Source organism: Oncorhynchus mykiss, chromosome 31 (assembly GCF_013265735.2).
Source record: "Oncorhynchus mykiss isolate Arlee chromosome 31, USDA_OmykA_1.1, whole genome shotgun sequence".
NCBI lineage: Eukaryota > Metazoa > Chordata > Actinopteri > Salmoniformes > Salmonidae > Oncorhynchus > Oncorhynchus mykiss.
In genome coordinates this window covers 15,471,778-15,495,562 of record NC_050571.1, presented here as the reverse complement: position 1 = coordinate 15,495,562, position 23,785 = coordinate 15,471,778, and the positions used below count along the sequence as shown (strand labels likewise).

The following is a 23,785-nucleotide window of genomic DNA, read 5'->3' as shown; positions in this document are numbered from 1 at the left end:
AGTGGCCCAGCCAGAGCCCAGACTTGAACCCGATCAAACATCTCTGGAGAGACCTGAAAATAGCTGTGCAGCAACGCTCCCCATCCAACCTGACAGAGCTTGAGAGGATCTGCAGAGAAGAATGGGAGAAACTCCACAAATACAGGTGTGCCAAGTTTGTAGCATCATTCTCAAGAAGACTCAAGGCTGTAATCGATGCCAAAGGTGCTTCAACAAAGTACTGAGTAAAGGGTCTGAATACTTATGTAAATGGAATATTTCAGTTTTAATTTTTAATAAATAAGCAACATTTTTAAAAACCTGTTTTTGCTTTGTCATTATGGGGTATGGTGTGTAGATTGATGAGGAAAGAGAAATAATTGAATCCATTTTAGATTAAGGCTGTAACGTAACAAACCGTGGAAAAAGTGATTGGGTGGAAATCATTTCTGAAGTCACTGTACATGCATTTCACAAAGGAATACAAATAAATGAATGCCTTCACATCTCTCTCTCTACTCACTGCTCTCCTTAGAGACTAGCTTCTCCTGTACGGGGCTGGAGGGGATAAAGGATGACTTGGATAGAGATATATCTATAACTCACTCTTCCTCCTAAACTCACTCACTCACTCACTCACTCACTCACTCACTCACTCACTCACTCACTCACTCACTCACTCACTCACTCACTCACTCACTCTCTCACTCTTCCGCTGCACTGTGTTCTACTCGCTGTACTGTGCTCTACTGTGCTCTATTCTCTGTACTGTGCTCAACTCTCTGTACTGTGCTCTACTGTGTTCTACTCGCTGTACTGTGCTCTACTGTGCTCTATTCTCCTTACTGTGCTCAACTCTCTGTACTGTGCTCTACTCGCTGTACTGTGCTCTACTGTGCTCTATTCTCTGTACTGTGCTCTACTCTCTGTACTGTGCTGTGCTCTACTGTGTTCTACTCTCTGTACTGTGCTCTACTCTCTGTACTGTGCTCTACTGTGCTCTACTCTCTGTACTGTGCTCTACTCGCTGCACTGTGCTCTATTTTCTGTACTATGCTCTACTCACTGTGATGTGCTCTACTGTGTTCTACTCACTATACTGTGCTGTACTGTATTCTACTTGCTGTACTGTGCTCTACTCACTGTACTGTGCTCTACTGTGCTCTATTCTCTGTACTGTGCTCTACTCACTGTGCTGTGCTCTACTGTGTTTTACTTGCTGTACTGTGCTCTACTGTGTTCAACTCACTGTACTGTGCTCTATTCTCTGTACTGTGCTCTACTGTGCCTTACTCACTCTACTGTGTTCTACTCACTGTACTGTGTTCTACTCTCTGTACTGTGCTCTACTGTGCTCTACTCTCTGTACTGTGCTCTACTCGCTGCACTGTGCTCTATTTTCTGTACTATGCTCTACTCACTGTGATGTGCTCTACTGTGCTCTATTCTCTGTACTGTGCTCTACTCTCTGTACTGTGCTGTGCTCTACTGTGTTCTGCTCTCTGTACTGTGCTCTACTCTCTGTACTGTGCTCTACTGTGCTCTACTCTCTGTACTGTGCTCTACTCGCTGCACTGTGCTCTATTTTCTGTACTATGCTCTACTCACTGTGATGTGCTCTACTGTGTTCTACTCGCTGTACTGTGCTCTACTGTGCTCTACTCTCTGTACTGTGCTCTATTCTCTGTACTGTGCTCTACTGTGTTTGACTCACTGTACTGTGCTCTATTCTCTGTACCGTGCTCTACTGTGCCTTACTCGCTCTACTGTGTTCAACTCTCTGTACTGTGCTCTACTGTGCTCTACTCTCTGTACTGTGCTCTATTCTCTGTACTGTGCTCTACTGTGCCTTACTCGCTCTGTGTTCTACTCTCTGTACTGTGCTCTACTGTGCTGTACTCATGGTACTCCACTCACTATACTGGGCTCTACTGTGTCCCACTCACTGTACTGTGTTCTACTCGCTGTACTGTGCTCTACTGTGTTCTACTTGCTGTACTGTGCTCTACTGTGTTCTACTTGCTGTACTGTGTTCTACTCGCTGTACTGTGCTCTACTTGCTGTACTGTGCTCTACTCGCTGTACTGTGCTGTACTGTGTTCTACTCGCTGTACTGTGCTCTACTCGCTGTACTGTGCTCACCCTCTCTCCTCTTCACCCTCTCCCCTCTTCACCCTCTCCCCTCTTCACCCTCTCCCCTCTTCACCCTCTCTCCTCTTCACCCTCTCTCCTCTTCACCCTCTCTCCTCTTCACCCTCTCCCCTCTTCACCATCTCTCCTCTTCACCAGCTCTCCTCTTCACCCTCTCCCCTCTTCACCATCTCTCCCCTTCACCATCTCCCCTCTTCACCCTCTCCCCTCTCCCCTCTTCACCCTCTCCCCGCGTCACCCTCTCCCCTCTTCACCATCTCTCCACTTCACCCTCTCCCCTCTTCACCAACTCTCCTCTTCACCCTCTCCCCTCTTCACCATCTCTCCTCTTCACCCTCTCCCCTCTACCCCCTCTTCACCATCTCTCCTCTTCACCATCTCTCCTCTTCACCCTCTTCACCATCTCTCCTCTTCACCCCCCCTTCACCCTCTCTCCCCTTCACCCTCTCCCCTCTACCCCCTCTTCACCATCTCTCCTCTTCACCGTCTCTCCTCTTCACCCTATTCACCCTCTCTCCTCTTCACCATCTCTCCTCTTCACCCTCTTCACCCTCTCTCCTCTTCACCCTCTCCCCACTTCACCCTCTCCCCTCTTCACCCTCTCCCCTCTACCCCCTCTTCACCATCTCTCCTCTTCACCCTCTTCACCCTCTCTCCCCTTCACCCTCTCCCCTCTACCCCCTCTTCACCATCTCTCCTCTTCACCCTCTCCCCTCTTCACCCTCTCCCCTCTACCCCCTCTTCACCATCTCTCCTCTTCACCCCCCCTTCACCCTCTCTCCCCTTCACCCTCTCCCCTCTACCCCCTCTTCACCATCTCTCCTCTTCACCCTCTCCCCTCTTCACCCTCTCCCCTCTTCACCCTCTTCCCACTTCACCCTCTTCCCACTTCACCATCTCTCCTCTTCACCCTCTTCCCTCTTCCCTCTTCACCCTCTCTCCTCTTCAACCTCTTCCCTCTTCCCCCTTCACGATCTTCACCCTCTTCCCTCTTCAACCTCTTCCCTCTTCACCCTCTCCCTTCTTCACCCTCTCCCTTCTTCACCCTCTCCCCACTTCAACCTCTCCCCTCTTCAACCTCTCCCCTCTTCTCCCTCTCCCCTCTTCTCCCTCTCCCCTCTTCACCCTCTCCCCTCTTCACCCTCTCCCCTCTTCACCCTCTCTCCTCTTCACCTTCTTCCCTCTTCCCTTTTCACCCTCTCACCTCTTCAACCTCTTCCCTCTTCCCTCTTCACGCTCTTCACCCTCTTCCCTCTTCCCTCCTCTTCACCCTCTTCACCCTCTCTCCTCTTCACCCTCTCTCCTCTTCACCCTCTTCACCCTCTCTCCTCTTCACCCTCTCTCCTCTTCACCCTCTTCACCCTCTCTCCTCTTCACCATCTCCCCTCTTCACCCTCTCCCCTCTTCACCCTCTCCCCTCTACCCCCTCTTCACCATCTCTCCTCTTCACCCTCTTCACCCTCTCTCCCCTTCACTCTCTCCCCTCTACCCCCTCTTCACCATCTCTCCTCTTCACCCTCTCCCCTCTTCACCCTCTCCCCTCTACCCCCTCTTCAACATCTCTCCTCTTCACCCCCCCCCTTCACCCTCTCTCCCCTTCACCCTCTCCCCTCTACCCCCTCTTCACCATCTCTCCTCTTCACCATCTCTCCTCTTCACCCTCTCCCCTCTTCACCCTCTTCCCACTTCACCCTCTTCCCACTTCACCATCTCTCCTCTTCACCCTCTTCCCTCTTCACCCTCTCTCCTCTTCAACCTCTTCCCTCTTCACGCTCTTCACCCTCTTCCCTCTTCACCCTCTTCCCTCTTCACCCTCTCTCCTCTTCAACCTCTTCCCTCTTCACCCTCTTCCCTCTTCTCCCTCTCCCCTCTTCACCCTCTCCCTTCTTCACCCTCTCCCTTCTTCACCCTCTCCCCACTTCAACCTCTCCCCTCTTCAACCTCTCCCCTCTTCTCCCTCTCCCCTCTTCTCCCTCTCACCTCTTCTCCCTCTCACCTCTTCTCCCTCTCACCTCTTCTCCCTCTCACCTCTTCAACATCTTCCCTCTTCAACCTCTTCCCCCTTCACCCTCTCCCCTCTACCCCCTCTTCACCATCTCTCCTCTTCACCCTCTCCCCTCTTCACCCTCTCTCCCCTTCACCCTCTCCCCTCTACCCCCTCTTCACCATCTCTCCTCTTCACCATCTCCCCTCTTCACCCTCTCCCCTCTTCACCCTCTTCCCACTTCACCATCTCTCCTCTTCACCCTCTTCCCTCTTCACCCTCTCTCCTCTTCAACCTCTTCCCTCTTCCCTCTTCACCCTCTCTCTTCTTCAACCTCTTCACCCTCTTCCCTCTTCCCTCTTCACCCTCTCTCCTCTTCAACCTCTTCCCTCTTCCCTCTTCACACTCTTCACCCTCTTCCCTCTTCTCCCTCTCCCCTCTTCACCCTCTCCCTTCTTCACCCTCTCCCTTCTTCACCCTCTCCCCACTTCAACCTCTCCCCTCTTCAACCTCTCCCCTCTTCTCCCTCTCCCCTCTTCTCCCTCTCCCCTCTTCTCCCTCTCACCTCTTCTCCCTCTCACCTCTTCAACATCTTCCCTCTTCAACCTCTTCCCCCTTCACCCTCTTCTCCCTCTCCCCTCTTCAACCTCTTCCCCTCTTCCCTCTTCACGCTCTTCCCTCTTCACGCTCTTCCCTCTTCACCCTCTTCCCTCTTCTCCCTATTCCCTCTTCTCCCTCTTCAACCACTTCCCTCTTCTCCCTCTCACCTCTTCAACCTCTTCCCTCTTCACCCTTTTCCCTCTTCACCCTCTTCACCCTCTTCACCCTCTTCACCCTTTTCCCTCTTCACCCTCTTCACCCTTTTCCCTCTTCACCCTCTTCACCCTCTTCACCCTCTTCACCCTTTTCACCCTTTTCCCTCTTCACCCTTTTCCCTCTTCACCCTCTTCACCCTCTTCACCCTCTTCACCCTTTTCCCTCTTCACCCTCTTCACCCTTTTCCCTCTTCACCCTCTTCACCCTTTTCCCTCTTCACCCTCTTCACCCTCTTCACCCTCTTCACCCTTTTCCCTCTTCACCCTCTTCACTCTCTTCACCCTCTTCACCCTTTTCCCTCTTCACCCTCTTCACCCTTTTCCCTCTTCACCCTTTTCCCTCTTCACCCTCTTCACCCTCTTCCCTCTTCACCCTCTTCACCCTCTTCACCCTCTTCCCACTTCACCCTCTTCCCACTTCACCCTCTTCCCTCTTCACCCTCTCCCCCCTCTTCACCCTCTCCCCCCTCTTCACCCTCTCCCCTCTTCACCCTCTCCCCTCTTCACCCTCTCCCTTCTTCACCCTCTTCCCTCTTCACCCTCTCCCATCTTCCCCCTCTTCACCCTTTTCCCACTTCACCCTCTCCCCTCTACCCCCTCTTCACCCTCTTCACCCTCTCCCCTCTTCACCCTCTCCCATCTTCCCCCTCTTCACCCTCTCCCCTCTTCACCCTCTCCCATCTACCCCCTCTTCACCCTCTCCCCTCTTCACCCTCTCCCTTCTTCACCCTCTCCCCTCTTCACCCTCTCCCTTCACCCTCTCCCCACTTCACTCTCTTCACCCTCTTCCCACTTCACCCTCTCCCATCTTCTCCCACTTCACCCTCTCCCATCTTCCCCCTCTTCACCCTCTCCCCACTTCACCCTCTCTCCTCTTCAACCTCTTCACCCTCTTCCCTCTTCAACCTCTTCACCCTCTTCCCTCTTCAACCTCTTCACCCTCTCTCCTCTACCCCCTCTTCACCCTCTCCCCTCTACCCCTCTTCACCCTCTCCCATCTAACCCCTCTTCACCCTCTCCCATCTTCACCCTCTCCCTTCTTAAACCTCTCCCTTCTTCACCCTCTCCCTTCTTCACCCTCTCCCCACTTCATCCTCTCCCCTCTTCACCATCTTCACCATCTCTCCTCTTCACCATCTCCCCTCTTCACTCTCTTCACCCTCTCCCCTCTTCACTCTCTTCACCCTCTCCCACTTCACCCTCTCCCATCTTCCCCCTCTTTACCCTCTCCCCTCTTCACCATCTCTCCTCTTCACTCTCTTCACCCTCTCCCCTCTTCACTCTCTTCACCCTCTCCCACTTCACCCTCTCCCATCTTCCCCCTCTACCCTCTCCCCTCTTCACCCCCTTCCCTTCTTCCTCTCCTCCATCTCCCCCACTGTTCCTTCTGGCTGTAGGAGATTAAGCATCTTATCAGGCATGTCAGCCCCTGTGTGTCAGAGCAGATGTAAAAACACACTCCTGAGAGGCACATGATATGTAGGCAAGGACCTAGGCCCCCGGGCCAGACACAGTTTGTCATCCCAAATGGCACCCCATTTCCTATATAGTGCACTATGTAGGGGATAGGGTGGCATTTGGGACGTAGGCACACTGTTCCTGCTCAGACCCAGACCAGACTGACTGTAAGGGTCTGTTCCTGTTCAGACCCAGACCAGACTGGCTGTAAGGGTCTGTTCCTGTTCAGACCCAGACCAGGTTCCTGCTCAGACCCAGACCAGACTGACTGTAAGGGTCTGTTCCTGCTCAGACCCAGACCAGGTTCCTGCTCAGACCCAGACCAGACTGACTGTAAGGGTCTGTTCCTGTTCAGACCCAGACCAGACTGGCTGTAAGGGTCTGTTCCTGTTCAGACCCAGACCAGACTGGCTGTAAGGGTCTGTTCCTGTTCAGACCCAGACCAGACTAGCTGTAAGGGTCTGTTCCTGTTCAGACCCAGACCAGACTGGCTGTAAGGGTCTGTTCCTGTTCAGACCCAGACCAGACTGGCTGTAAGGGTCTGTTCCTGTTCAGACCCATACCAGACTGGCTGTAAGGGTCTGTTCCTGTTCAGACCCAGACCAGACTGGCTGTAAGGGTCTGTTCCTGTTCAGACCCAGACCAGACTGGCTGTAAGGGTCTGTTCCTGTTCAGACCCAGACCGGACTGGCTGTAAGGGTCTGTTCCTGCTCAGACCCAGACCAGGTTCCTGTTCAGACCCAGACCAGACTGGCTGTAAGGGTCTGTTCCTGTTCAGACCCAGACCAGACTGGCTGTAAGGGTCTGTTCCTGTTCAGACCCAGACCAGACTGGCTGTAAGGGTCTGTTCCTGTTCAGACCCAGACCAGACTGGCTGTAAGGGTCTGTTCCTGTTCAGACCCAGACCAGACTGGCTGTAAGGGTCTGTTCCTGTTCAGACCCAGACCAGGTTCCTGTTCAGACCCAGACCAGACTGGCTGTAAGGGTCTGTTCCTGTTCAGACCCAGACCAGACTGGCTGTAAGGGTCTGTTCCTGTTCAGACCCAGACCAGACTGGCTGTAAGGGTCTGTTCCTGTTCAGACCCAGACCAGACTGGCTGTAAGGGTCTGTTCCTGTTCAGACCCAGACCAGGTTCCTGTTCAGACCCAGACCAGACTGGCTGTAAGGGTCTGTTCCTGTTCAGACCCAGACCAGACTGGCTGTAAGGGTCTGTTCCTGTTCAGACCCAGACCAGACTGGCTGTAAGGGTCTGTTCCTGTTCAGACCCAGACCAGACTGGCTGTAAGGGTCTATGGTCTTCTAAACAGTCCGCTCTACAAGGTTTCTGTGTGCAAGAGAGCAATACTGTAATCGATTGATTGATTAGGAACACCTTTGTTTGGTAAGCTATTGATGTGCCTTTCTGCACTATTTTTGTCCATCTTCAATCAAGTGTTAATGACCTGCCTGTCTGCAAGTGATTTAGCCTACTCAGCTGTCTGGTTTCAGTGCAGAGCAGACAGAACAGCATCATGTATACCAGTGTGCTACGTACATTCAGCAGTGGTCTGACAGACAGTTAGTCAGTGTACTGCTGCTCTCCTCCTACTCAGAAGGACAGCGTTGTCTAGCATTACAACACTTGTCTTTTCATGGAGACACAAAGGTTGTTTCTCTGATGCCATCAGTGGTGAAACACAGACAGACAGGTACACAGACAGACATACAGACAGACAGACAGACAGGTACACATACAGACAGACAGGTACACATACAGACAGACAGACTGACAGGTACACAGACAGACAGACAGACAGGTACACAGACAGACATACAGACAGACAGACAGACAGGTACACAGACAGACAGACAGACAGACTGACAGGTACACAGACAGACAGACAGACTGACAGGTACACAGACAGACAGACAGACAGACAGACAGACTGACAGGTACACATACAGACAGACAGACAGACTGACAGGTACACATACAGACAGACAGACAGACTGACAGGTACACATACCGACAGACAGACATACCAGTGTACAGACAGAGAGACAGGTTGCAGGTGGACAGACATACAGACTGACAGGTACACAGACAGAGAGACAGACAAGTGCACAGACAGAGAGACAGGTTATAGGTGCACAGACAGACAGACAGGTGCACAGGCAGACAGACAGACGTACAGGATACAGGTACACAGACAGACAGACAGACAGACAGAGAGACAGACAGGTGCACAGACAGGCAGACATGTTACAGGTGCACAGACAGACAGGTTACAGGTGCACAGACAGACAGACAGGTTGCAGGTGCACAGGTACACAGACAGGTTACAGGTGCACAGACAGACACGTTACAGGTGCACAGACAGACAGACAGGTTACAGGTACACAGACAGGTTACAGGTGCACAGTCAGACAGACAGGTTACAGGTACACAGACAGGTTACAGGTGCACAGACAGACAAGTTGCAGGTGCACAGACAGACAGACAGACAGGTTACAGGTACACAGACAGACAGGTTACAGGTGCACAGACAGACAGACAGACAGGTTACAGGTACACAGACAGGTTGCAGGTACACAGACAGGTTGCAGGTGCACAGACAGACAGACAGGTTACAGGTACACAGACGGGTTACAGGTGCACAGACATATTGCAGGTACACAGACAGGTTACAGGTACACAGACAGGTTGCAGGTGCACAGACAGACAGACAGGTTACAGGTACACAGACAGGTTACAGGTGCACAGACAGACAGGTTACAGGTGCACAGACCGACAGACAGACAGGTTACAGGTGCACAGACAGACAGACAGACAGACAGACATGTTACAGGTGCACAGACAGACAGACAGACAGGTTACAGGTATACATACAGACTGACAGACAGACATACAGACTGACAGGTACACAGACAGAGAGACAGACATACCAGTGCACAGTCAGAGAGACAGGTTGAAGGTGGACAGATATACAGACTGACAGGTACACAGACAGACCAGTGCACAGTCAGAGAGACCGGTTGCAGGTGGACAGACATACAGACTGACAGGTACACAGACAGAGAGACCGACAGACAAATGCACAGATAGAGAGACAGGTTGCAGACAGGTCCCTCTCTCTCTCTCTCTCTCTCTCCCTCTCTCTCTCTCTCTCTCTCTCTCTCTCTCTCTCTCTCGGGGGCTTTATTGGCATGGGAAAAATATGTTTACATTGCCAAAGCAAGTGAACTGGATAAACAAAAGTGACATTTAATGTCTGTCTTCGTGTCTCCCTGTCAGACTGGCCGGTTGTGTGAGTGACCTCTTGTAACCATGACGACCCACGTGACTCTGGAGGATGCTCTGTCTAACGTGGATCTGTTGGAGGAGCTGCCCCTCCCTGACCAGCAGCCCTGCATCGAACCTCCGCCTTCATCCATCATGTACCAGGTACACACACACACACACACACACACAACACACGTCCGAGTTTTCAAATGAATTGCAAGAGTAATAAACTCTGTTTTTCTCTTTCTCTCAAGGCTAACTTCGATACCAACTTTGAGGACAGGAATGCGTTTGTGACGGGGATAGCTCGCTACATCGAGCAGGCAACTGTCCATTCTAGCATGGTGAGTAGGCAACGTGGAGGGATTGGTTTGGAATGGGGCAGAGGGAGAGGACTTAAGGAGCGGTTTGGAATGGGGCAGAGGGAGAGGACTTAAGGAGAGGTTTGGAATGGGGCAGAGGGAGAGGACTTAAGGAGCGGTTTGGAATGGGGCAGAGGGAGAGGACTTAAGGAGCGGTTTGGAATGGGGCAGAGGGAGAGGACTTAAGGAGCGGTTTGGAATGGGGCAGAGGGAGAGGACTTAAGGAGCGGTTTGGAATGGGGCAGAGGGAGAGGACTTAAGGAGAGGTTTGGAATGGGGCAGAGGGAGAGGACTTAAGGAGAGGTTTGGAATGGGGCAGAGGGAGAGGACTTAAGGAGAGGTTTGGAATGGGGCAGAGGGAGAGGACTTAAGGAGCGGTTTGGAATGGGGCAGAGGGAGAGGACTTAAGGAGCGGTTTGGAATGGGGCAGAGGGAGAGGACTTAAGGAGCGGTTTGGAATGGGGCAGAGGGAGAGGACTTAAGGAGAGGTTTGGAATGGGGCAGAGGGAGAGGACTTAAGGAGCGGTTTGGAGTGGGGCAGAGGGAGAGGACTTAAGGAGAGGTTTGGAGTGGGGCAGAGGGAGAGGACTTAAGGAGCGGTTTGGAATGGGGCAGAGGGAGAGGACTTAAGGAGCGGTTTGGAATGGGGCAGAGGGAGAGGACTTAAGGAGAGGTTTGGAATGGGGCAGAGGGAGAGGACTTAAGGAGAGGTTTGGAATGGGGCAGAGGGAGAGGACTTAAGGAGCGGTTTGGAGTGGGGCAGAGGGAGAGGACTTAAGGAGCGGTTTGGAATGGGGCAGAGGGAGAGGACTTAAGGAGAGGTTTGGAGTGGACAGAGGGAGAGGACTTAAGGAGAGATTTGGAATGGGGCAGAGGGAGAGGACTTAAGGAGAGGTTTGGAATGGGGCAGAGGGAGAGGACTTAAGGAGAGGTTTGGAATGGGGCAGAGGGAGAGGACTTAAGGAGAGATTTGGAATGGGGCAGAGGGAGAGGACTTAAGGAGAGGTTTGGAATGGGGCAGAGGGAGAGGACTTAAGGAGCGGTTTGGAATGGGGCAGAGGGAGAGGACTTAAGGAGCGGTTTGGAATGGGGCAGAGGGAGAGGACTTAAGGAGCGGTTTGGAATGGGGCAGAGGGAGAGGACTTAAGGAGCGGTTTGGAATGGGGCAGAGGGAGAGGACTTAAGGAGAGGTTTGGAATGGGGCAGAGGGAGAGGACTTAAGGAGCGGTTTGGAATGGGGCAGAGGGAGAGGACTTAAGGAGAGGTTTGGAATGGGGCAGAGGGAGAGGACTTAAGGAGAGGTTTGGAATGGGGCAGAGGGAGAGGACTTAAGGAGCGGTTTGGAATGGGGCAGAGGGAGAGGACTTAAGGAGAGGTTTGGAATGGGGCAGAGGGAGAGGACTTAAGGAGAGGTTTGGATTGGGGCAGAGGGAGAGGACTTAAGGAGAGGTTTGGAATGGGGCAGAGGGAGAGGACTTAAGGAGAGGTTTGGAATGGGGCAGAGGGAGAGGACTTAAGGAGCGGTTTGGAATGGGGCAGAGGGAGAGGACTTAAGGAGCGGTTTGGAATGGGGCAGAGGGAGAGGACTTAAGGAGCGGTTTGGAATGGGGCAGAGGGAGAGGACTTAAGGAGCGGTTTGGAATGGGGCAGAGGGAGAGGGCTTAAGGAGCGGTTTGGAATGGGGCAGAGGGAGAGGACTTAAGGAGCGGTTTGGAATGGGGCAGAGGGAGAGGACTTAAGGAGAGGTTTGGAATGGGGCAGAGGGAGAGGACTTAAGGAGAGGTTTGGAATGGGGCAGAGGGAGAGGACTTAAGGAGAGGTTTGGAATGGGGCAGAGGGAGAGGACTTAAGGAGAGGTTTGGAATGGGGCAGAGGGAGAGGACTTAAGGAGCGGTTTGGAATGGGGCAGAGGGAGAGGACTTAAGGAGAGGTTTGGAATGGGGCAGAGGGAGAGGACTTAAGGAGAGGTTTGGAATGGGGCAGAGGGAGAGGACTTAAGGAGCGGTTTGGAATGGGGCAGAGGGAGAGGACTTAAGGAGCGGTTTGGAATGGGGCAGAGGGAGAGGACTTAAGGAGCGGTTTGGAATGGGGCAGAGGGAGAGGACTTAAGGAGCGGTTTGGAATGGGGCAGAGGGAGAGGACTTAAGGAGCGGTTTGGAATGGGGCAGAGGGAGAGGACTTAAGGAGCGGTTTGGAATGGGGCAGAGGGAGAGGACTTAAGGAGCGGTTTGGAATGGGGCAGAGAGAGAGGACTTAAGGAGAGGTTTGGAATGGGGCAGAGGGAGAGGACTTAAGGAGAGGTTTGGAATGGGGCAGAGGGAGAGGACTTAAGGAGAGGTTTGGAATGGGGCAGAGGGAGAGGACTTAAGGAGCGGTTTGGAATGGGGCAGAGGGAGAGGACTTAAGGAGAGATTTGGAATGGGGCAGAGGGAGAGGACTTAAGGAGAGGTTTGGAATGGGGCAGAGGGAGAGGACTTAAGGAGCGGTTTGGAATGGGGCAGAGGGAGAGGACTTAAGGAGAGGTTTGGAGTGGACAGAGGCATACTTCTGCTTTTCGATGGGAACAGTTAGGGAATGTTTCCCTAGCAACATCATCATTCTCAACTCTTGTCTTGGCACTCACTCACTCACTCACTCACTCAATCATTCACACACATACACACACACACAGACACACGCACACAGAGAGAGAGAGAGAGCCTTGTGTTTTTGGTGTTTGGGTGTTTTATCGTCGTACTCAATCTGAGGCTTTGGCCTGGTTAGCAGTTTGTGTTGACACACACACACACACACACACACACACACACACACACTGAGGGATGAATCAGGCAGTCACTAAGCTAGACCTTCTCTTCCTGAATTGAATTAATGGGGAGTGGGATTTGACTGACAAAGAAGAGGAAACTTCTTTTAAATAAACTTGATTTCAATCTGGAAGTTCCATTCAGTTGAGGCATCTGTTTTCCAATGAGACCTGTGTTTCCTGCTTTGGTAAAAGAGTGTATTTCACACCGGAGAATATTCACCGTAGTGAATGCATGTGAGGAGATACACAGCAGGCTACCTTATTCTAAAATTGATTCAATTGGTTTTTCCCCCTCATCAATCTCATCAATCTACACACAATACCTAATAATGACAAAGCAAAAGCAGGTTTTAGAAATAGAAATAGAAAATAGAAATATCACATTTACATAAGTATTCAGACCCTTTACTCAGTACTTTGTTGAAGCACCTTTGACAGCGATTACAGCCTTGAGTCTTCTTGGGTATGACGCTACAAGCTTGGCACACCTGTATTTGGGGAGTTTCTCCCATTCTTCTGTGCAGATCCTCTCAAGCTCTGTCAGGTTGGATGGGGAGCGTTGCTGCAAAGCTATTTTCAGGTCTCTCCAGAGAAGTTTGATCAGGTTCAAGTCCGGGCTCTGGCTGGGCCACTCAAGGATATTCAGAGACTTGTCCGGTAGACACTCCTTCGTTGACTTGACTATGTGCTTAGGGTTGTTGTCTTGTTGGAAGGTGAACCTTTGCCCCAATCTGAGGATCTCTCTACTACTTTGCTCCATTCAACTTTCCCTCGATCCTGACTTGTCTCCCAGTCCCTGCTGCTGAAAAACATCCCCACAGTATGATGCTGCCACCAGCATGCTTCACCGTGGGGTTGGTGCCAGGTTTCCTCCAGACGTGACACTTGGCATTCAGGCCAAAGAGTTCAATCTTGGGTTCATCAGACCAGAGAATCTGGTTTCTCGTGGTCTGAGAGGTCAGGTGCCTTTTGGCAAGCTCCCCCCATTTGGCCGTAATGCCACCTTTGAATATAATCATTATTATTCCCGGCTGCAGCGCACCGAAGCACCTCTCACTCACATGGCTCTCTCAGATGTAGCCAATGCCCGTCATGTGACCGGGTCCTTCTCACAAGCATCTTTTTGAGGTTTGAGGTTGTGGACAGGTGTCTTTTATACTGATAACAAGTTCAAACAGGTGCCATTAATTCCGGTTAACGAGTGGAGGACAGAGGAGCCTCTTAAAGAAGAAGTCCAGGTCTGTGAGAGCCAGAAGTCATAGTTGAAGTGTACCTATGATGAAAATTACAGGCCTCTCTCATCTTTTTAAGTGGGAGAACTTGCACAATTGGTGGCTGACTAAATACTTTTTTGCCCCACTGTATTTGGCCACTTTAGTTGTGATACAAACCTTATTAAAACATGTAGGCCTATGGGCTAGGCTACATGAGGTGTGTGACTATACTGCAGGTTTGCCTTACTGCACACTAGCTGGGTATCATTCACAAGTGATCATATATCATTCACAGGTGATAATATATCATTCACAGGTGATAGGCTAATATTGTCACCCATCAGACTATTCTTGATTTCAACTTGTCTTTACATACACTAAATAATATATGTGTGAAATTAGTTTGGATTTAGAATGGACCATTATCCTACACCTGTCTCAAAACAGGGGCAGCTGGGAAAAATACATGTCATCTATGCCAGCCAGGTAGGCTATACTCCTGTTGTAAATATAACCAATGTGCTTAATATTAGGAAAGCAAATAAATATAGTAGACCTAGCCCATAAAAAACTGATAGATAAATAAATATAGTAGACCTAGCCTAGAGAACTGATAAATAAATATAGTAGACCTAGTCTATAGAAAACTGATAAATAAATATAGTAGACCTAGCCTATAGAAAACTGATAAATAAATATAATAGACCTAGCCTATAGAAAACTGATAAATAAATATAGTAGACCTAGCCTAGAGAACTGATGAATAAATATAGTAGACCTAGCCTATAGAAAGCTGATAAATAAATATTGTAGACCTAGTCTATAGAAAGCTGATAAATAAATATAGTAGACCTAGCCTATAGAAAACTGATAAATAAATATAGTAGACCTAGCCTATAGAAAGCTGATAAATAAATATAGTAGACCTAGCCTATAGAAAACTGATAAATAAATATAGTAGACCTAGCCTATAGAAAGCTGATAAATAAATATAGTAGACCTAGTCTATAGAAAACTGATAAATAAATATTGTAGACCTAGTCTATAGAAAACTGATAAATAAATATAGTAGACCTAGCCTATAGAAAGCTGATAGATAAATAAATATAGTAGACCTAGCCTATAGAAAGCTGATAGATAAATAAATATAGTAGACCTAGCCTATAGAAAGTTGATAGATAAATAAATATAGTAGACCTAGCCTATAGAAAACTGATAAATAAATATAGTAGACCTAGCCTATAGAAAGCTGATAAATAAATATAGTAGACCTAGCCTATAGAAAACTGATAAATTAATATAGTAGACCTAGTCTATAGAAAACTGATAAATAAACATAGTAGACCTAGCCTATAGAAAACTGATAAATAAATATAGTAGACCTAGCCTATAGAAAACTGATAAATAAATATAGTAGACCTAGCCTATAGAAAGCTGATAAATAAATATAGTAGACCTAGCCTATAGAAAGCTGATAGATAAATAAATATAGTAGACCTAGCCTATAGAAAACTGATAGATAAATAAATATAGTAGACCTAGCCTATAGAAAGCTGATAGATAAATAAATATAGTAGATCTGGCCTATAGAAAACTGATAAATAAATATAGTAGACCTAGCCTATAGAAAGCTGATAGATAAATAAATATAGTAGATCTGGCCTATAGAAAGCTGATAAATAAATATAGTAGACCTAGCCTATAGAAAGCTGATAGATAAATAAATATAGTAGACCTAGCCTATAGAAAACTGATAGATAAATAAATATAGTAGACCTAGCCTATAGAAAGCTGATAGATAAATAAATATAGTAGATCTGGCCTATAGAAAACTGATAAATAAATATAGTAGACCTAGCCTATAGAAAGCTGATAGATAAATAAATATAGTAGACCTAGCCTATAGAAAGCTGATAGATAAATATAGTAGACCTAGCCTATAGAAAACTGATAAATAAATATAGTAGATCTGGCCTATAGAAAACTGATAAATAAATATAGTAGACCTAGCCTATAGAAAGTTGATATATAAATAAATATAGTAGACCTAGCCTATAGAACTGATAAATAAATATAGTAGACCTAGCCTATAGAAAACTGATAAATAAATATAGTAGATCTGGCCTATAGAAAACTGATAAATAAATATAGTAGACCTAGCCTATAGAAAGTTGATATATAAATAAATATAGTAGACCTAGCCTATAGAACTGATAAATAAATATAGTAGATCTGGCCTATAGAAAACTGATAAATAAATATAGTAGACCTAGCCTATAGAAAGTTGATATATAAATAAATATAGTAGACCTAGCCTATAGAAAGTTGATAGATAAATAAATATAGTAGACCTAGCCTATAGAACTGATAAATTAATATAGTAGACCTAGCCTATAGAAAACTGATAAATAAATATAGTAGACCTAGCCTATAGAAAGCTGATAGATAAATATAGTAGACCTAGCCTATAGAAAACTGATAAATAAATATAGTAGACCTAGCCTAGAGAACTGATAAATAAATATAGTAGACCTAGCCTAGAGAACTGATAAATAAATATAGTAGACCTAGCCTAGAGAACTGATAAATAAATATAGTAGACCTAGCCTAGAGAACTGATAAATAAATATAGTAGACCTAGCCTATAGAAAACTGATAAATAAATATAGTAGACCTAGCCTATAGAAAACTGATAAATAAATATAGTAGACCTAGCCTAGAGAACTGATAAATAAATATAGTAGACCTAGTCTATAGAAAGCTGATAGATAAATAAATATAGTAGACCTAGCCTATAGAAAACTGATAAATAAACATAGTAGACCTAGCCTATAGAAAACTGATAAATAAATATAGTAGACCTAGCCTATAGAAAGCTGATAAATAAATATAGTAGACCTAGCCTAGAGAACTGATAAATAAATATAGTAGACCTAGCCTATAGAAAACTGATAAATAAATATAGTAGACCTAGCCTATAGAAAACTGATAAATAAATATAGTAGACCTAGTCTATAGAAAACTGATAAATAAATATAGTAGACCTAGTCTATAGAAAACTGATAAATAAATATAGTAGACCTAGCCTATAGAAAACTGATAAATAAATATAGTAGACCTAGCCTATAGAACTGATAAATAAATATAGTAGTCCTAGTCTATAGAAAACTGATAAATAAATATAGTAGACCTAGCCTATAGAAAACTGATAAATAAATATAGTAGACCTAGTCTATAGAAAGCTGATATATAAATAAATATAGTAGACCTAGCCTATAGAAAACTGATAAATAAATATAGTAGTCCTAGTCTATAGAAAACTGATAAATAAATATAGTAGACCTAGCCTATAGAAAGCTGATAAATAAATATAGTAGACCTAGCCTATAGAAAACTGATAAATAAATATAGTAGACCTAGTCTATAGAAAGCTGATATATAAATTAATATTGTAGACCTAGCCTATAGAAAACTGATATATAAATAAATATAGTAGACCTAGCCTATAGAAAGCTGATAAATAAATATAGTAGACCTAGCCTATAGAAAGCTGATAAATAAATATAGTAGACCTAGCCTATAGAAAGCTGATAAATAAATATAGTAGACCTAGCCTATAGAAAACTGATAAATAAATATTGTAGACCTAGTCTATAGAAAGCTGATAGATAAATAAATATAGTAGACCTAGCCTATAGAAAGCTGATAAATAAACATAGTAGACCTAGCCTATAGAAAACTGATAAATAAATATAGTAGACCTAGCCTATAGAAAACTGATAAATAAATATAGTAGATCTAGCCTATAGAAAACTGATAAATAAATATAGTAGACCTAGTCTATAGAAAACTGATAAATAAATATAGTAGACCTAGCCTATAGAAAACTGATAAATAAATATAGTAGACCTAGTCTATAGAGAACTGATAAATAAATATAGTAGACCTAGCCTATAGAAAACTGATAAATAAATATAGTAGACCTAGTCTATAGAAAGCTGATAAATAAATATAGTAGACCTAGTCTATAGAAAACTGATAAATAAATATAGTAGACCTAGTCTATAGAAAACTGATAAATAAATATAGTAGACCTAGTCTATAGAAAGCTGATAAATAAATATAGTAGACCTAGTCTATAGAAAACTGATAAATAAATATAGTAGACCTAGTCTATAGAAAACTGATAAATAAATATAGTAGACCTAGTCTATAGAAAGCTGATAAATAAATATAGTAGACCTAGTCTATAGAAAACTGATAAATAAATATAGTAGACCTAGTCTATAGAAAGCTGATAAATAAATATAGTAGTCCTAGTCTATAGAGAACTGATAAATAAATATAGTAGACCTAGCCTATAGAACTGATAAATAAATATAGTAGTCCTAGTCTATAGAAAGCTGATAAATAAATATAGTAGACCTAGCCTATAGAACTGATAAATAAATATAGTAGACCTAGTCTATAGAAAACTGATAAATAAATATAGTAGACCTAGTCTATAGAAAGCTGATATATAAATATAGTAGACCTAGCCTATAGAAAGCTGATAAATTAATATAGTAGACCTAGTCTATAGAAAACTGATAAATAAATATAGTAGACCTAGTCTATAGAACTGATAAATAAATATAGTAGACCTAGTCTATAGAAAACTGATAAATAAATATAGTAGACCTAGCCTATAGAAAACTGATAAATAAATATAGTAGACCTAGCCTATAGAAAGCTGATAAATAAATATAGTAGACCTAGCCTATAGAAAGCTGATAAATAAATATAGTAGACCTAGCCTATAGAAAACTGATAAATAAATATAGTAGACCTAGTCTATAGAAAGCTGATAAATAAATATAGTAGTCCTAGTCTATAGAAAGCTGATAAATAAATATAGTAGACCTAGCCTATAGAACTGATAAATAAATATAGTAGACCTAGTCTATAGAAAGCTGATATATAAATAAATATTGTAGACCTAGTCTATAGAAAGCTGATATATAAATTAATATTGTAGACCTAGTCTATAGAAAGCTGATAAATAAATATAGTAGACCTAGCCTATAGAAAGCTGATAAATAAATATAGTAGACCTAGCCTATAGAAAACTGATAAATAAATATAGTAGACCTAGCCTATAGAAAGCTGATAGATAAATAAATATAGTAGTCCTAGCCTATAGAAAGCTGATAGAAAGCTGATAAGTTAATATAGTAGGCCTAGCCTATAGAAAGCTAATGGGATCCTCCTCTTTTTAGTAGAGCCCATCACTCTGTTTGCTTGGCAATTGATTAGCCTATAGAAATGTTGCACAACATCTCATGGGCTCTCATGAAGTGTTTGATTAGATGTTTTATTATCATTGATGTCAGAGTGATTAGAGTGACAATTGATTGCTGAGTACCAGGCAGCAGTTAGCAAGTTTGGTAGGCTACCAATGACTAGCAGCAGCATCAGAGCTTGGAGAAGCCTAATTACCGTGACTAAACTGTCTCGTGGAATTTGACTGCCTTCATGACTCGTGACCACCGGTGTGGCGGTAATACGGTCGGTCTGGTATAATAATAATAATATGGTAAGGTCACCGCAACAGCCCTATCTAGGACCGATAGGAACATGTTCCTAATCTGCTTTCTACTATTTACCTTCTATAGAAGAAGCCCATTTTTGTTCTCAGTGTCTTACAGTTGAAGTGGGAAGTTTACATACATACACCAAATACATTTCAACTCAGTTTTTTTTAATTTTTTTATTATTATTTTTTTTTACAATTCCTGACATTTAATCCTAGTAAAAACTCCCTGTCTTAGGTCAGTTAGAATCACCACTTTATTTTAAGAATGTGAAATGTCAAAATAATAGGAAAGAGAATGATTATATCAGCTTTTATTTCTTTCATCACATTCACAATGGGTCAGAAGTTTACATACACTCAATTAGTATTTGGTAGAATTGCCTTTAAATTGTTTGACTTGGGTCAAACATTTCGGGTAGCCTTCCACAAGTTTCCCACAATAATTTGGGTGAATTTTGGCCATTCCTCCTGACAGAGCTGGTGTAACTGAGTCAGGTTTGTAGGCCTCCTTGCTCGCACACACTTTTTCAGTTCTGCCCACACATTTTCTATGGGATTGAGGTAAGGGCCTTTTTGATGGCCACTCCAATACCTTGACCTTGTTGTTGTCCTTAAGCCATTTTGCGACAACTTTAGAAGTATAATTTTCCCCCCTCATGATGCCATCTATTTTGTGAAGTGCACCCCAGTCCCTCCTGCAGCAAAGCACCCCCACAACATGATGCTGTCACCCCCGTGCTTCACGGAGGGGATGGGTTTCTTCGGCTTGCAGGCCTCCCCCTTTTTCCTCCAAACATAACGATGGTCATTATGACCAAACAGTTCTATTTTTGTTTCATCAGACCAGAGGACATTTCTCCAAAAAGTGCAATCTTTGTCCCCATGTGCAGTTTCAAACCGTAGTCTGGCTTTTTTATGGCGGTTTTGGAGCAGTGGCTTCTTCTTTGCTGAGCGGACTTTCAGATTATGTCGATATAGGACTCATTTTACTGTGGATATAGATACTTTTGTACCTGGTTCCTCCAGCATCTTCACAAGGACCTTTGCTGTTGTTCTGGGATTGATTTGCACTTTTTCGCACAAAAGTACGCTTTTCGCAGAAAAGTACGTTCATCTCTAGGAGACACCACGGCTGCGTGGTCCCATGGTGTTTATACTTGCGTACTATTGTTTGTACAGATGAACGTGGTACCTTCGGGCGTTTGGAAATTGCTCCCAAGGATGAACCAGACTTGTGGAGGTCTACAATTTTTTTTTATGAGGTCATGGCAGATTTATTTAGATTTTCCCATGATGTCAAGCAAAGAGGAACTGAGTTTTAAGGTAGGCCTTGAAATACATCAGAAGCTTCTAAAGCCATGACAACTGTTTAAAGGCACAGTCAACTTAGTGTATGTAAACTTCTGACCCACTGGAATTGTGATACAGTGATTTATGAGTGAAATAATCTTTTAATTATTGTAAAAATGACGTGTGTCCTGCACACAGTAGATGTCCAAACCGACTTGACAAAACTATAGTTTGTTAACAAGACATTTGTGGAGTGGTTGAAATACGAGTTTTAATGACTCCAGCCTAAGTGTTTGTAAACTTCCGACTTCAACTGTAACTAACTCATCAGTATGCTTTTTAAAAGACCGCTTTTCATCTGTCCAGATGCTCAGAAGCAGGGACAAGCAGGACACGATCAATAGTTTTCTGTAATACAATTAACTTCTTACGGAGGTGGTCCCTGCACAGGAACAGCTCAGCGGAAATTTCAGAGCGCCACCTATAGTACTTTACTTAGTACTCGTTAAATCTCAAACTTTCATAAAAATACACATGCAAGGTACTGAATTAAAGCTACACTCGTTGTGAATCTAGCCACCAAGTCAGATTTGTAAAATGCTTTTCGGCGAAAGCATGAGAAGCTATTATCTGATAGCATGCACCCCCCAAAATACCAGCACGACACGTAAACAATAGATTTTGCGGTAGCCGGCGCTACCCAAAACGCAGAAATAAAATATAAAACATTCATTACCTTGGACGAGCTTCTTTGTTGGCACTCCTATATGTCCCATAAACATCACAATGGGGTCTTTTTCCCGATTTAAATCCGTCATTGTATACCCAAAATGTCATTTGCTGAAGGCCAGTCTGATGCTGCAAAAAGCCCATTTACAAGACGCAACGTCACTTTTTAAAATTACAAAAGTCGCCTATAAACTTTTACAAATCACTTCAAACGACTTTTCTAAACCAACTTTAGGTATTAATAAACGTTAATGATGTATCAAATTGATCACGGGGTGATCTGTATTCGATAGCAGCAAGTCTGGAAATCATCGTCCATTTTTTCAGTTTCACAACATACTGTGGTGCGCCTCAAGAAAGGAGGGGTCTATTCGTGTTGTAACCAAGGATAAATGAGTCAGAAATTGACAGCAATGGCGACATCGTGTGGAAGTTGTAGGCGTTTACAGGGGATCCTCATTTATTTTTTTTGTGTTTTTGGTAAACAGTTTTACCAGGGATTTTTACTCCTAAACACGTTCTGTTATAGCCACAGACCCGATTTAACCAGTTTTAGAGACTTCAGAGTGTTTCCTATACACACATACTTATCATATGCATATACTATATTCCTGGCATGAGTAGCAGGACTTTGAAATGTTGCGCGATTTTTTATAAAAAGCTGTGAAAATTTGCATCATCCATAACAGGCAGACTGTAGTTCAGATAGAGCCCGGTCAACCGTGGGGGCAATAGCATACACACCAGTATCATCGGCATACAAGTGCAGGTCACAATTGTTTACAGGAAAGTCAATATTATTAATGTAAACATTAAAAAGTACTGGACCCAGAATCGACCCCTGCGGGACACCTTTCATAATGTCCAGGAAACCTGATTTAACACCATCAGTAGACACGCATTGAGTTCTATCTGTCAAGTCATTTTTCAACCAGTTACATACAGCCTGGTCTAGACCAATTGAGGAAAGCCTCTGAATTTGCAATGAGTTATAAGCAGTATCGAAAGTCTTTGACAGGTCAATGAAGAGGGCAGCACAATTTAGCCTTTTATCCATACAGTTAGCCACATCATTTATAAATAGGCGTAGATATAACCCCTCTGTCTGTTCTCTCTCCCCAGAATGAGATGCTGGAGGAGGGCCATGAGTATGCTGTCATGCTCTACACCTGGAGAAGCTGCTCAAGAGCTATACCACAGGTAACTCTCTCTCTCTTTCAATTCAAAGGGCTTAATTGACATGGGAAACATATGATTACATTGCCAAAGCAAGTGAAATAGATTAATAAACAAAAGTGAAATAAAAAATATAAAATGAACAGTAAACATTACACTCACAAAAGAATAAAGACATTTCAAATGTCATATTATGTGCAAATAGTTAAAGTAGAAAAGGGTTTGTTTTTCAGAATTCTTTGTGGATCTGTGTAATCTGATGGAAATATGTGTCTCTATTATGGTCATACATTTGGCAGGAGGTTAGGAAGTGCAGCTCAGTTTCCACCTAATTTTGTGGGCACTGTTCACATAGCCTGTCTTCTCTTGAGAGGCAGGTCTGCCTATGGCGGCCTTTCTCAATAGCAAGGCTATGCTCACTGAGTCTGTACATAGTCAACGCTTTCCTTAAGTTTGGGTCAGTCAGAATACCTGACCACTGTGTTCTCTCTGTTTAGGGACAAATAGCATTCTAATAGCGTGCTCTGTTTTTGTGTTAATTCTTTCCAATATGTCAAGTAATTATCTTTTTGTTTTCTCATGTTTTGGTTGGGTGTAATTGTGTTGCTTTCCTGTGGGGTCTGTTTATGTTTGTGAACAGAGCCCCAGGACCAGCTTACTTAGGGGACTCTTCTCCAGGTTTATCTCTCTGTAGGTGATGGCTTTGTTATGGAAGGTTTGGGAATCGCTTCCTTTTAGGTGGTTGTAGAATTTAACTGCACTTTTCTGGATTTTGATAATTAGCGTGTATCGGCCTAATTCTGCTCTGTATGCATTATTTTGTGTGTTACGTTGTACACTGAGGACATGTTTAGCATAATTCTGCATGCAGAGTCTCAATTTGGTGTTTGTCCCATTTTGTGAATTCTTGGTTGGTGAGTGGACCCCAGACCTCCGAATCATAAAGGGTAATGGGTTCTATAACTGATTCAAGTAGCCAGATC

At 44.6% G+C, this 23,785-nt stretch overlaps 1 protein-coding gene across 2 annotated transcripts in view; it reads left to right on the top strand.

The window, feature by feature from the left end:
• LOC110504382 (cytoplasmic FMR1-interacting protein 2) overlaps positions 1-23,785 on the top strand; it is a 68,391-nt gene that overhangs the window by 8,732 nt on the left and 35,874 nt on the right. For both annotated transcript variants that reach the window (XM_036969883.1, XM_036969884.1), the window contains exons 2-4: positions 9,663-9,812; positions 9,905-9,994; positions 22,749-22,826. In XM_036969883.1, coding sequence (XP_036825778.1) covers positions 9,696-9,812; positions 9,905-9,994; positions 22,749-22,826 — 285 coding nt within the window. In that variant the 5' untranslated portion in view covers positions 9,663-9,695. The remainder of the gene's footprint in view (positions 1-9,662; positions 9,813-9,904; positions 9,995-22,748; positions 22,827-23,785) is intronic.